Raw genomic sequence first — 14836 nt, 5'->3', positions numbered from 1 at the left:
ATTCACTTGTATATTTCAACAGTATGTCAAGAAGACTTACGACTGCTTGTGTGTGCCTGCATGCCCAGGATGGCAGACTCCTGGATGCATGGAGTTGAAGATAATAGCAATGGCTGGGGAGAGTGGGGTCTTGAGGAGATGGAGGACACGAAGAGGCACCAGGAAGAGGAAGCTGGTGAGAGACAGAGGAAGAAAAACATTCTGGATTAGCTGAATGAAAGACTTCAAACACATACTCAGAATCAAGAAAAGAAGGTATGCCTAAGGGTGAATCTTGAGCTAATTAAGCGTAAGATTGACCTGTTCTCTCAATGTAGTGTGACTCTTTTCTGTCATAGCAAACCTCCTACAAAGGCTGAGATAGGTAGGTGGTTGCAAGAAGAAATTGTGCATGACAGAGTAGTATCAAATGTGTTACCTAGGGAAAGGTTTTTTCAATGTACTGTTCTTTAAGGTGCAATCTGTTTCTGAGTTGTTCCAGAGGGCGCCTCTCTTTATGGGCCATAAGTTGGTGCATGTATTACCATTCGATCCATTGTTTGATGTGAGTAGGAGTCTGCAGGAAGCGTGTCCTGTCTAGGTTGAAATATTGGGTCTCCCTCCCTAGCTTAGGCCAGCCCTTAGGGATATTGCTAGAATGCTGGGTCCGGTGCTATATCTACCTGGTGATGACGTGGGGGGTAGAGAGGCTAATAGTGTGTGTATATCGTGGAATACCAGGATAGGGACTCCTAAGTCAATTGAAATTGATTTGGGTGAGCTAGCAAGTTGGACCTAGGTCTTAAGTTCGGTCCATTCTCAGGTGCCTACTTTAAGTGCGAGGGATTTGGTCATATTGCTAGAAACTGTGTCCAGGCTGGGTCTGAAATTTCGGAAGGCGAGGGAAAGCCTATAGATGAGGTAAGGGGATAAAATAGCATTAAAGAGGTTCAACCTTGTGCTGATCGAGGAGAAGAGGGGAAGGGTAAAGATTGAGGAGAAGAGGGGAAGGGTAAAGAGAAAATTTCTGAACAACCTTGTGCTGATCGAGGAGAAGAGGGGAAGGGTAAAGAGAAAATTTCTGAAAAAGAGGAAGGGTCTTTGGGGGGGGAAGTGGATCAAGCCAAAGGGGAAACTAAATCTTAAAGAAACAAAGAAGGAAGCTAGAAAGAGGGCGAGCCAATCGAGGAGAAGAGGGGAAGGGTAAAGAGAAAATTTCTGATCAACCTTGTGCTGATCGAGGAGAAGAGGGGAAGGGTAAAGAGAAAATTTCTGAAAAAGAGGAAGGGTCTTTGGGGGGGGAAGTGGATCAAGCCAAAGGGGAAACTAAATCTTAAAGAAACAAAGAAGGAAGCTAGAAAGAGGGCGAGCCAATCGGGGAAGGTGATTAGAGGGGAGAAATCTCAGGGTAGCTTAAGCCCGATTCTATATTCTGGGTAAGGATGATGGTGGCGCCTCTTCAGTGCGCAGAAGTTTAATTGGCAAGTTGAAGAGGCCTGCTGGAAGGGGATAGTGAGAGAGGGGCATACTCAAGGGGCAGGAGAGGAGGAGGAGATGGTCCCAAAAATAGCTCTGACATGAGTTTTGGTAAGGACTTCTTGGGTTGTACTTGGAATGTTAAAGACATTAAAGACAAAAAGAAAAATGCCTTATTTTGGGGAATAGTTAAGGAGTGGGGGTTGTCTGTATGTGGAGTCCAAGAACATAATCTTTTCTTTTTGGGGCCAAAGCTCTAAGGAAGGATAGGTTTAGGAATTGGTCGGTGCTGTACGTAGGTGTGAATTCGGGCGGGCTATAGTGGTGTAATGTGTGTGATTAAGAGTCATTTGAACCCTACTATTATAGCTAATCACCCTAATGGTAGGATTTTGGTGGTGGAGATTTTGGTCATTGGGGAGAAAATCTGGATAGTCAATATTTATGGAGCTCATAATTATAAAATTAGGAGTAGCATGTGGGAGTAGTTTGTAAGATGAATGTGTTACATTGCTGTATTATTTTGGGGGACTTTAATATGGTGGAGAATTGGATTTTAATATGGTGGAGAATTGGATTGATAGGAGTGGAGGGAGTTCCATTTTGATGGGGCAAGAGAAAGGGAAATGGGATGAATTGAGAGGTAAAATGGGGCTCGTGGATGGTTGGTCTTTAGGGGATTGGAGGGATAATCCTGGGCATACTTATTTTAGTATTCAATATTTGAGTTCTTCTTCTAGGATTGATAGATTATTCTTCAGTCTCAGCAGACTACATGGGTACCACACACTTTAAGGGTGGCTATTGATTTCAATTCAGTATTGTCAGACCATATGCCTTTAAAGTGGAGTTGTGTGTGTGAAGATTTTTGAAATGCTGTTCTAGAGTAGTTCCCAACCAGGAAGCTGAGAGTGAATAACCTTTTGTTAAAAGACAAGCTATTCGTGGAGTATACTGAACAAGCCATCAAGAGACTAAAAGCCAGGGGAATGGTTGCAGGGTCATGGAGAAATTTGCTAATGAGATGCAAGGGGTCATTAGGGTTGTAGGGAAACTAAGAGCCGAGGAGAAGAGGTAGGCTAGGAAAAACTGGAGTAGTTAGTTGGAATATTTGCAAAAGAAAAGACAGGTTAATGGACTTTCTGAAGAGGAAGCCTCTGAACTCTGTAGATGTCAGAATGCGTTGAAGCATGAGAAGGAGTTGGATGGTAGAAAGGAATTGAATTGGATTAGAAAGAAAACATTTAATAACTACAGAAAGCTGGGAAAATTTTAGTTTAAGCTTGCAGGGGGGAACGGTGGTAATGAAGTAGTTGGGGATATTTTAGATGAAAAAGGGAAAAGGATAGATGATTGCCAAAAAATGGGTTGAGTTTCTTGGTTCTACTCTTAGTCTTGAATAAGATCATTCTATTAGGAGAGTGCAGGCTGAGAATAAGCTCTATAACAGTGTTGATTCTGATAAAGCCAATTGGCTTGAAAGAGATTTGGATATTGAAGAGTGTTGGGTGGCACTTTTGAAACTGGGAAGGGAGAAGGCCCCTGGTTGGGATGGGTTGACTGTTGAGTTTTTTATAGCTTTCTGGCCATCTCTGAAGGATATTGTGTGGGAAACTTGTAACATGGCTTTCAAGACCGGGGATCTGGATAAAGACCTCAAGGAAGGATTGGTTAAACTGATACCTAAGCAAGTTGCTTGCAATAGGTTTGGTCATTGGAGACCAATCACTTTGTTATCAGTGATATATAAAATTTTAGCTAAGGTCATTGCTATCAGAGTCACCCGGTGTTACAAAAAGTAATATCCAAGAGCCAATATGGTTCATTGAAGGAAGGTCAATTTATGATAAATATTTTTGCTACTATGTTAGGAAAAGATATTGCCCAGAAGACCCAACAAAAATGTGTTATACTTCAGCTGGATTTGGAAAAAGCCTATGATAGAGTGCATTGGTCTTTTATGGCTAGAGTGATGGAGAAGTTAGGGTTTAGACCCAAATTGGCATCATGCATCTATACTCTCAATAGGGGAAGCCTCTCTAATGTTTTGCTGAATGGTAGAATTATTGGAGAGTTTGCCAATAATAGATCAGTAAAGCAAGGTTGTTCGCTTGCCCCCCTACTATTTGCTGTTACTTCACACCCACTAATTGTTGCCTTGGAGGATGCTTGCTTAAGAGGCATTGTCACTGGCTTGAGATTGAGGTACAATGAGCAGCTAATCATCCATGCTTTGCTGATGATTCATTGTTGTTTCTAAAAGCTGACAATGAAAATATGAGACAGGCCTTAAGCATTATCCAGGAGTTTGTAGATGCCTCTGGTTCAAGATGTAATATATAGAAATCCAAGATCATCAGCTTGACTGAAGATAATGACTTTGACTTGCAAGGGTGGGGATGTGAGGTTGTTAAAAGAGGACAAATTGTAAGACACCTGGGAGTTCCATTTGGGGTTGGTGTCACAAATAAACAATTGGTTGATTGGGCCTTGGACAGATTCCTAGCAAAGATAAAGAAATGGGAAAGGGTGGGGATGTGAGGTTGTTAAAAGAGGACAAATTGTAAGACACCTGGGAGTTCCATTTGGGGTTGGTGTCACAAATAAACAATTGGTTGATTGGGCCTTGGATAGATTCCTAGCAAAGATAAAGAAATGGGAAGGGGTCAGAATTCCTTTTCATGACAAAGTGGTGATTTGCAATACAGTGCTGAATGCGTATGGAATGTTTTTATGTCCTGTGTTAGAGTTTGGTAAAAGTCACTGGAAGAGGATCTTGGGTCCTATAAGGGACTTTCTATGGAGGAATGGCAAAGACACCGAGAAAGCTTTAGCCTGGTTGGCTTGGGATAAATTAGCTAAGGGGGGATTGGAATTGTGCATTTGCCTACTCAGACTCTGGCAAGGGTGGCTCAATTTCTTCCCAAAATGTGTGTCTCAAGATGAAACATGGACTCTCATGATAAGAGAATTGGTAGAGGTCTCCTTGGTTTTATCTAAAGGGTAGTTGGTAGGGCTTGGGTTGGAAGGAAAAATTGTTTTCTTATGCTCCTTTAAAGGTGATAGCATCCTCCCTTTTTGTAAGAGGCTGAGTAGCTATTGGAAAGATATTTTGCCTAAGCCTATGGTGATCCCATAAATTTAACCCACCACTAGGGCTTTTGGATTCTCGGTTTTATGCTGATGCAATGAACTTGGTGCTGATTTATATATAAATATATAAATATAATTATTGGTAAAAAAAAGAAATTAACACGGGCTTTTCATTAATGCTCCTGGAGACAGTGTCATGTAAACCCAATATATGTTGACTCACGATACAATTGATGCTACCATTGCCAACAACGACACCACCACAGTGGAAAAGAAGCGGGGGAGGAGGGATTGCAAGCATGGCTATGGCGTTTGGAGCTCGCGATTCCATCTTCTCTGTGTCATCATGCCATGGACGTGGCTTTGGCTATGGTGGACAACAATTGCTGCTACGAAACCCTTCGTCTTTCATGCCCCGGTGGCCATCTGCATCCCCCTTCGTTTCACAGTACCCTTTCCGTACCTCTTCCTCGTGCCATGTTTCTTCTTTCCAGGTATGGAGGATTTTCACCTTAATCAGTAGTCATTCCAACAATGTTTTGTAAAGCAAGAGGCAAGGGATTTTATATTCATTTTTTATGTGATCAGAGCTTTTTCTATGCCTTGATATGCAGCTATAGAACCATAATTCAGTGTTGTTTTCAATTGAATCATGGATTATTATCACAAAGCCCTAGATTATGGCTGTCTTATTTTTTTCTATCTAGTGTATGATATGCCAATTTCTACAGAGTGGCACATGATGATGCAGCAACATTTGATTTGGATGTAGCAAGAGGCCTAGTGGAGAGGCAGATGAAGAGCTGAACAAATGCATGGGGAGAAGAATAGAAGCGTTTGGAAGAAGAACATATTATTGGGAAGAAGAGTGACGGGTTTGGGTTGAGTGAGCAGGTATGTTTGAAAGACAAATCCTATGAAAAATGAAGAAGCAGAAGCATAGTAGTAACGAAGAAAGGTTAGGCTGAACACTTTGTGAATGTTTGAAAGACAAATCCGATGAGAGCAAGTTGAGTTTGCAGAAGCAGATAAAATGGAAGGGAGCACCAAGATTGTGTGCACAGGTGTGTCAAGTGGAGGATCCTGTTTCTAGATCTTTCGAGTCATTTCATTTATAACATTGTCTTAGTTTCAGTTGGTTTCACCAATGTTTTGTGGGCATGAAAAGCACCAGTTTTGGCCAGTCAGTCAGCAAATGGTCTAGAGATAGAACAAGAGATCAGCTCTAGTACTAGCTCAAGAGCTTGGTTTAGACCCTCCAATTGTAACACGGATTTGAGTCGATTCAAATAAGAAAAGCAATTTGCTACCCCTCATCCATGGGAGATGCCAGTAGGCTGGTGAGTAAAGTTGCTGCTGCGTAGTGACTGGGTAAACGTAGCTATGGTCAATATGACCAGACATGGCTTTGTTTTTGTCACTGCTTGGAGGTGCTGTCACCTTTTGAATGGGCTGTGTGGTGAACAGGCTATGCTGAGTAGAGATCAAAGTATTTACTTAGACAATTAAAACATCAAAGAAGAGTCGAAACACACAATGGTGCTGTAGAGCATGCTATTCATCCATTCATATAAGAACATAGTGTCCAAGAACACACGAGTGAAATAAGAAATCATCAAATGGATTACCTACGTTGAGCTGAAGTATATATGCTAGCAATGCTTCCCACCACTGACTGTGGAATCTTGCACAATAGGATGCGGCACATGTCTTACCTTCCTGTGAAAACAAGCCTTCTTTGATGAGATGTTACATGCAGAAGCTTAGGGATCTTACTTATTAGTTGGCAGATAGAACACTTATTCACTTCAATGCAAGAGAGGAGAGAGATAGAGAAGTTACTGCAAAGTACACAGGATAGGGTCCCAATAACTCACTGAAGGCCCGCCATGATGTATGGTGTATTTGCTTTATTTTGCAATTTGCAATGAGTACAATAATTGGGGCTGAATCTGCCCATTTGTGGACTTGGACTGTGATCTGCATTTTTCCCCTTTGGGAAGTTGGAACAGGTGATGGAACTTTACATTGGCTGCATGGACTGCTGGATCTGGATGTCCCTAGTAATGCATGGGTTTTACTTCTAGACCCTTGCGCTAACCTTCACTGCTCCCTTTGGCGCAGCCTGAATCTGGGCCTCTCCCACCTTGTGATTGCCTTCCATGTGCTGCTGTTACATGCAGAAGCTTAAAGGAACCTTTTACTTGATTAGGTAGAGATCTTCAAAACTGATTGGAGAGAGAGAGAGAGAGCGTCTACTAAAGGCCCAATGGGCCTGTGAGACCAAAGTGGTACAACAATGTCCATGGCATATCTCATCATGGATCGGAAAATAAAATAGAACAAATCAAAACTATCTCATTGGAGTGATACAAAACTGTCCATGGAAATCTCATCATGGAATACCAGGAACATGAAACATGAGAGGAGGATCAGCCCCCAATAGATGGTATACCACTCTCCAAAATATCAAGTATGGGGCTAATAAGTATGGTTGAGAGGTCTCCCTTAGCTATGTCACCTGGATAGGTAGCTCAATGGCAATGGAGCATGTCCTGGATTCGGAGCTGATGAGGGGATTGTGGCCGATGTCTGAGGGAGGCGGGATACATTGGAATGTGGAGGCCCGGTTTGAGATAACTCCTCTTGGGCGAGGTGGGTCCGAGCGGACCAAGGTGAGTCCACGGGATCCATTGTATGGGTGTCCGCATCCTCTTGGGTCCGGAAGAAGCTGGTGATGGTTGGTTGGCGAGAGAGGGGTTGGGGCTGAAGCTCTCTCAAAAAAGTCTCTATGATTGCAGAGCTCGAGTAGGGAGAGCCCTAGGCAGCGACTCTCCCCTATTTCATGCCAAAGTACGGGAGGCCAGGGAGCTTTGTGTTGCCCGTACTAAGGCCAGGACTCATGTCACCTGTAGTGTGGCCTTGATGTGGAACCCACTGTCAAGGATCCCAGTTTTAGGCTTCCTACTGAGCCAGTTCCGTGCTTGGGAAGACCTGCCATTTACAGGTTCTAGGAACAATAGATATATCCATCGCATGATGCATGTGCACACATCTTTGCTTTCTTGAAACTGACTTCGCGTGATTGCCTGCTATGATGTGTCTAGTTCACGGGCAGGGGACGCCCACTCGTGAACCGTGCGAATGCTTTGTATTTTGACATGCTTTGTGGCATGTGAACAAGTGGTAAGTATCTTATTTAAGTAGCGTAGAGAAGGTGGAGAGGGGAACCGCGAAAACGGCAGAGAGGGATAGGCCGAGCGAGCCCTTTTCAACGACACTGTCAGGCAACGACCCATAGGAGAAGCTTGATGTGCAAAGCTGCAGAAGCGAAGAGCGAGATGCACAGAGTAGGTCAGGTCCCTCAGGCTCTGATACCAAATGTTGGAAGACGTCGATTTAGATAGATGAGAGAGAGAAAGACTATGAAGTAATAACTTCAAGAGAGAGAAACATTGATTGTACCGTACGATGTATGCTATGATTGATGTTAACCTTCAAAGTACAATGCCTTTTTATAGGCTAAATGCCTTTCTTTCTCAACACTCTACTCATGGGGCAATGACACTTGGATAAACTAATGACATCACTACTTACACGCAAACACACTAGTGGCTATAAGCCCCTGTTTACATACACTTACACACTTTCACCTCTAAGAGGTGTTCACACACGAACTCTGATTTTTCCAATAAGACCTTCGGTATGATGCTTTGAGCTCTTAGATTGCAATCATGTGATACAAAACCACACAATGATGCCAACACCTGAAACTCTCATGTCAGGCTTGATACAAGAGCTTGACCATACATAATGCCTACATCAGTCTATCCATAGACAACCCCTTGGCTCTAAGTAGGAAAAGTAAGATAAAAAGGAGCTGAGCCTTTTGGATAGACAACCACTTGGCTCTAAGTAGGAAAAGTAAGATAAAAAGGAGCTGAGCCTTTTATGGAAACAAGGCTTACAAAAAGACATCCAGAATATCCAAATTTTGGGGGACTTCTGGGGCAGTGAACCCATGACTCATAAACGAAAGGACTAGAAAGCTCGATCATAATCTTCCTCGTTAAGAGAAAGATCAGCCATGACAGTGAGGACTGTGTCTTCAGCTATTGTAGTAGATGCTTCATCTTCATCTTCATGCTCTTACACCAAGCTTGCATGATCCTTTGATTGCTCTTTGGCCATCTTCTTAAAACACGTCTTAAATGACCAAATGGGGTGCCCAAAGTTTAGGCTACCCACACATGGCCCTTGGGCCCCAAGCACAACCGAGTGGGTGGTCCAAACTTTAATGAAGTTTGAACGCCCAAAGGTTATAAAACCTTGGTGCCCGCCTTTGCCATTTTCGCCGTCATCATTAGGTGGCACTAGTGTTGAGGTTCTACCTGTTTCGGTGGCTCAACCCTGTGCACCAGCGTCGGCATTCCTGGAGGGCAAGCCACAGGGAGGAGCTACCCGATGTTACCGTGCCACTCTGTCTCATTTGCGCCCTATCCGCTGGCACCTTACCTAGCCACCATTCTCTTCTTTGCTCCAGCGCTTGCTTGCGCTACCTTCTTATCCACTCTCCTACTGAGCTGCATGAGCTTCTGCTACGCATAGCCTCCCTGTATTCCCTCGCTCGTGCCTTGCGCCACGTCCGTTCCACCAAAAACCCTTTGCTTGCCCTTTGCCAATTGTTGATCTTCGTCCCCGACTGTTGTGCCCATTGATATGATCTGCGCACTAGCTCTGGCTGCCTTCAGTATCTCTGTCCATGCTCGCTTCTCCTTCCTTGTGGCCTCTGCCTGAGCCACACTTTCCTCACCATAACCCAATTGATCCTGTGAGCTCTTTGGTGGCTTCTCCATCTTGCTCTTATCACTACTACCACTCTGGAAGATGATACAAGACCTTACATACACTATGGGAAAGAAGTCTTTTTGCATACAGCATACAACTTTGTGCTTACTAAAAGCCATCTTCTACCTGCCACTTTTCCAACCACCATGGACCTCAACAAAATCAGCATCTCTTTTGAAAGGTTCTTTGGCACAAATTTCCCAACATGGCAGACAAAAGTAAGGCTCTTGCTCATGCACGACGGAGTCTGGAATGTTATCATTGGCACAGAAGAGAAGCCTGAAGGTGTAGATACAGCACCTGCAGTGAGAGTTTGGACAGAGAAGAATCATCGAGCACTGGCTCACATCGGTCTAGGACTTGCCGACAATCTCATTCATCACACCGACTTTGACAAAACCGCTAATCAGGTATGGACAATGTCTAAACAAGATTAACAATTCAAAAGTGTTTCTCAAGCAAAAAGTATTATGGTTTAAAAATGAAAGAACATCACACTTTGCAAGAGCACCTCAGTACCATAGGTTCCCTTCTTCAACAACGAGCTGCTTTAAAGGCCAACATTGATGAAGATGACAAGAAAGCAGTACTCTTCTCCAGCTTGGAAGAGATGGAAAAGTACGAGGAGGTGCTGTCTTCACTTCGGGTGTTTAGAGAGACATGGTGGCTATCCTCATTGATGAGGATCATCAACTTTGAGAGCAAGCTTCTGTCAGGCATGACATAGAGTGGCTACTTGTTCAAAATGAAGGGTAAACCCAAAGGCAAAAGCAGTCAAGTGCACATTGTGCAAGTGGCTGGGACACACTGAAGAGAGATGCTGCAAGGAGATGGCAAAAGAGCACGAGCAGAATCATGCCAACCTAGTGGCAGAAAAAGAGTTTGGAGATGCTCCAGAGAAGTCGGAAACCTCTACATGAGTACCTAAAAAAGCTTTCACTGCCACATTTTTTGATCTCTCTCTCAAAGGTGGATGATTGATGGGATTTTTGAAGAATCTTTATGTTTGAGTTAGGGGTTCTTTGTCAGGGATGTTCTCCGAAATGAATTAAATAATTTGCGTGTGTTTTTTCTCTCTTATATGTTTGTAATGCCTTATTTTATAAAAGGCTTCGTTTCTATGTTATCCTTGTTTTGGGTCGGGGGAGATAGTTCTGGAAGCTAAAGAATCTTATGTGTGGTCAAGCTCCATTTGCAGGCTTGATTGTGATCTATTGTATCACATCAGGTGTGGCCACTGCGATCTTTTGCATCACGTGGTGCCAGTGAGCCCAAATCACCTTTATGGATGAAGGCTATTCCTCAAAACACCACCCTAACTCCGGAGGGTGGATGGTTGGGAAAATTGGAGTTCATGTGTGTGAACACCTCTTAGAGGTGAAAGTATGTAAGTGTGTGTCATGACTCATAGTTGCATGAAACGCGTTTCAAAACATATGAAACGCATTTGAAACAAGTTTCAAAGCTCTCATTTTTTTTAAAATGAATAAAAAACGTGCCCTCCATTAAAATTGTACCTACGAAGTACAATATCTTTTCATTTGCTGTGCTGTCTTCATCTGTATGCTCATGCTTGGGTTTTCCTCGAGAGTTGTGCCCTGGTTTAGCCGTGGGACTTATGTGGCCCGCTATTTAGGTTGGTTTCTTCCAATTTTTGTGATTTTATGCAATTTCTTTGTAAATTTCAGATTCTGAAATTTGGGCTTTTTGCATCAACTTGCCCCAAATCATAGTTGCAAAAAATACGTTGTTTTGAAAAAATAAAAAACGTGTACGTTTCAAAACGTCCCAATTCTTGGGACGTGTTTTTTTATGGTAGTTTTTTTTAATTATTTTTTTTAAAAAATTAAAAAAGTAAAATTTCAATAAAAAAAGCAAAATTTTTTTTGGGATGTGTTTTTTTAAAAACAAGAATGCTCAAAGTTGAATGGTCATTGGTAAACCAATATTAAAGTTGGCATTGCTGCCACGAGACCTATGGGGGCCTAGGGTCATGTGAATGTATTATCATTATGATTTAATGAATTATGATAGCCATTGGCTTCAAATTGTTCACTCTTGAGTTTTTATGCACAAGTTTAACTTTTATACATGAAATCTATGGTTGGCGGCCTGGGCATAGTTGATCCTATTTGTCAGAGCCGGGCTTTGCTTGGCAAGTTGGTGGTTCGTGGCCTCCTACCAGGCGCTGAGCCGTGGAAGGAGTTTCTTGTTTCCAGGATTCTCAGCCGCACTCCTTCTCTTAGCGGCCCCTGGACCCCTAGCATCAAGTGGATCTTTACAGAGCAGCGATCCAGAGGAGTGGGCCTTGGCTTCGAGGAGCGTTTTGCAGCTAGCCTTCTGAGGGACTGGGAGCATCTGAGGCCGTCACTCTTCCAGTCTCCCCCGGGCACCGATGAGGAGCGCCTGAGGCAGCCATTGATCTGGAACCCCTTGATCCGACTTCCCAGTGGTCATATGGTTGGATCGCGATCCCACGTGTCGTGGGGCCCGTTGAGTTCCGGCCCAGCCCAGTCCCTGGACGACTGGATATGTTTTCAGCAGCTGCCTCTAGAGGTCCAGGAGAGGAGACTCAGCGGGATGAGGGGCAGAGAGCTGATGAGGCAGGACATTGAGGCGGCCATCCCCCGGGAGTGGCGGACTCCAGTACAGGACCCTCCACCTCCACAGTGGATGGGCGTCTTTACTCGGCATGAGATCCTTCTAGCGGTCTGCGGCTCAGCAGAGAGAGTCGCCCCACTCACCTTCGAGGTGGGAGAGGGAGGCCAGCTTCAGAGGACCCGACTAGATTTGGATGAGTTCCAGGGTTGTATCTTTCAGAGGGTGCGGGTGGTCGGCTTTCATCAGAGACAGTGGCATGTAGACCCCTCACCGGCCTCGATAGGGGAGGACTATTCTTGGAGATTATGGGCTTGGGACAGCAGGCCTCTTATTTGCCTTCAGTGGGATCCAGGCGAGTGGCTTTGGCGAGATCCCTACTCGGCCCCTACCAGCCCAGGCACTCCCTTTTTTCAGTACACAGCGAGGCTGGGGCGGCGGATCGAGAGGCACAGGATAGCGGGCACCCCGGTGGCGGCCGAGCATTGGCGGCGACAGGGGCTCTCCCCTGCCTTCCTTAGGGACTTCTGGCAGCGCCTTTGGGCCAGCTTCCGGCCCCGGAAGGTGACGCTTTTTCTTTGGCTTACAGCGCATAGAGGACTGGCTGTGGGGGCTTGGCTAGCTTTTGGGAGACACCCAGTGTCCTGCCCCCCGATGCAGCCATGCACAGGAGTCGCAGCGGCACTGCTTATGGGATTGCCCACAGGCACAGTAGGTATGGCAGCGCGCTCTCAGGATGGTTTTTGCAGGTTCGCCAGGTGAGATGATGGTGACGTGGGGTGCGGTGGCTTGGGCCACGGACAGCGGCCCGGCCCTTGGATACGAGGACGTCCTTGGCAGTGTGACCATCCAGGTCTCTGACAGGGCGATGGCGGTGGTTCCGACACCAGACTTCTCTTCGGCAGTCTCCCAGGAGGGGGACGGGCACAGATGGGAGATGATCAGCAGCATGACGGCTTGGCACATATGGAGAGCCCGATGCAGGGAGGCCATAGACCGCTAGGCGACTCCACCGGCGGAGGTCATACAGGCCCTCTGGGTGGACATCATTCACACCTTGAGAGGACACTGGGGGAAACTTCAAGGCGACTCGGATCGCATGAGAGATCGCCGCAAGGCGTTCCTCAGCACTTGGCAGCCTGGCCCCTTCCTCATCGCGAGGGGTAAGGATGTCACTTGGCACTACAGGCCTCCAGTTTGGCTCTTCTCACCTCCCGCATGTATTACTAGGTAGCCCCCCCCCAGAGAGCGGCCAGCCACACGGGGGTGGAGCTCTGGTGTTCAGTGTGTTTATTATCCCTCCTTGTGAGGTGAGCTTTGTAGCCTTATGGCGTTTTCTCATTAACTAATAGAAGGATCGTTCTTCCAAAAAAAAAAAAAAAACTATATATACAGGCCACAATTATAGCTAAAAAAATTAATGAATAAAAAACTTATTTTAAAAACTTCCCAAAAATAAAAAACGTTTTTAAAAGTATAAAACTTGTATAATACTTCCCGTTTTAACAACGTCTGGCAACTATGCCCCAAATCTCTCTCCTCTTTTGGCAAAATGCTGAGGGTAAGAGATACTGTGTGGACCCATGTAACCCCCGTTGGCAGATACGGGGGTTCAGGCACAGAAAAATGGAAATGTAAGCACTGTGTCAAAGTATCAGGTGGTTTTAGAGTCAAGATAAAGGCCCATTTCTCGTGATTGAAGGGGAAAGGGATTGGTCCGTGTACTAGAGTCCCTGCAAATTTGAAAGTCTCTCTTTAGCCATGGAAGAGAGAACAGGAGGCTATGCAAGGAATTGGGGGTAGTGGTGATGATACCCAGGATGATTTAGAGGATGAAAGCAAAAGGGCCAGGATGGAAGAGGTTCCCGATATGCAGAGTTAGGTTGATTTGCCTAGTTCCAACACCATTGGTGCTAGGTCTAGCTCCGCCCCTCGAGCCCACAGGTCTTTCTTGCCCACCAAGTCTACTTTGAAGAGGGCAAGCCTCAACGTAGGGTTTCAAAAGCAAGCTGTCGTTGAGGCTACCCATGAGATAACAAAGTTGTTTATTCAATGCGCTTTGTCATTTCACATTTTGCGTACACGGCCCCACGTTGGAAGAAGGCCATGAGAGCTATTAGCCACATTGGGTATGAGTGGGAGGGCCCATCTTATGAGTGTTTACGCTCCACACACACAAAAAAATGAGAAAACTAGTGTGCAATTAGAGATGGAGCCTCTCAAGGAAACTTGGCAAAAGTATGGTTGTACAATTTTATGTGATGGCTGGACAGATATGTGCAAGAAGAATGTCTACAACATCTTAGTGTCCTCTTGTAAGGGCACAATGTTCTTGCGTGCCATTGATGCTTCGGTTCTAAGGACAGTTGTGATAGGCACTTTCATTTGGGGATATTTGCGCCAGGCTTTATTAGAGATTGGCCCTCAAAATGTAGTACAAATGATCACAGACAATGGATCAAATTGTGTCTATGGGCAGAATGTTGGAGGATGAGTTCCCACAGATTGGGTGGACACCATGTGCTGCCCATAGCTTGGACCCCTTATAGAGGATGTCGCCAAGGTGGGGTGGATTTCCGACATCTTCAACACATCTCGGAGCTTGGTAAAGTTTGTCACCAAGAGACCAAAGGTCCTTGCCATGTATTGTGCCCATAGTGATTTGGAGTTGTTGAAGCCCTCAAAGACCAGGTTTGCTTTCATGTTTATTGTGGTTGAGAGGCTAGTGAGAGTCCAACTGGGACTACTCCACACAGTTGTGTCACAAGAGTGGTTGGCATGGGAGGATCGGGAGCAACCCAAGGCATTGGGTTTTGTACGCACGGGCAGCACCCTTGGACTC

The 14836-nt window shown here is 45.1% G+C and overlaps 1 protein-coding gene across 1 annotated transcript in view; it reads left to right on the top strand.

The window, feature by feature from the left end:
- The first annotated feature begins 4742 nt into the window (after nucleotides 1–4742).
- LOC147628883 (small multi-drug export protein) overlaps nucleotides 4743–14836 on the top strand; it is a 34212-nt gene continuing 24118 nt past the window's right edge. Inside the window, exon 1 of the mRNA XM_086812054.1 lies at nucleotides 4743–5042. Coding sequence (XP_086668180.1) covers nucleotides 4782–5042 — 261 coding nt within the window. The 5' untranslated portion in view covers nucleotides 4743–4781. The remainder of the gene's footprint in view (nucleotides 5043–14836) is intronic.

Source organism: Cibotium barometz, chromosome 18, assembly GCF_041138505.1.
Source record: "Cibotium barometz isolate CiBa-2024 chromosome 18, ASM4113850v1, whole genome shotgun sequence".
Classification (NCBI taxonomy): Eukaryota; Viridiplantae; Streptophyta; class Polypodiopsida; order Cyatheales; family Cibotiaceae; genus Cibotium; species Cibotium barometz.
This window is presented reverse-complemented; position numbering and strand designations above follow the sequence as displayed.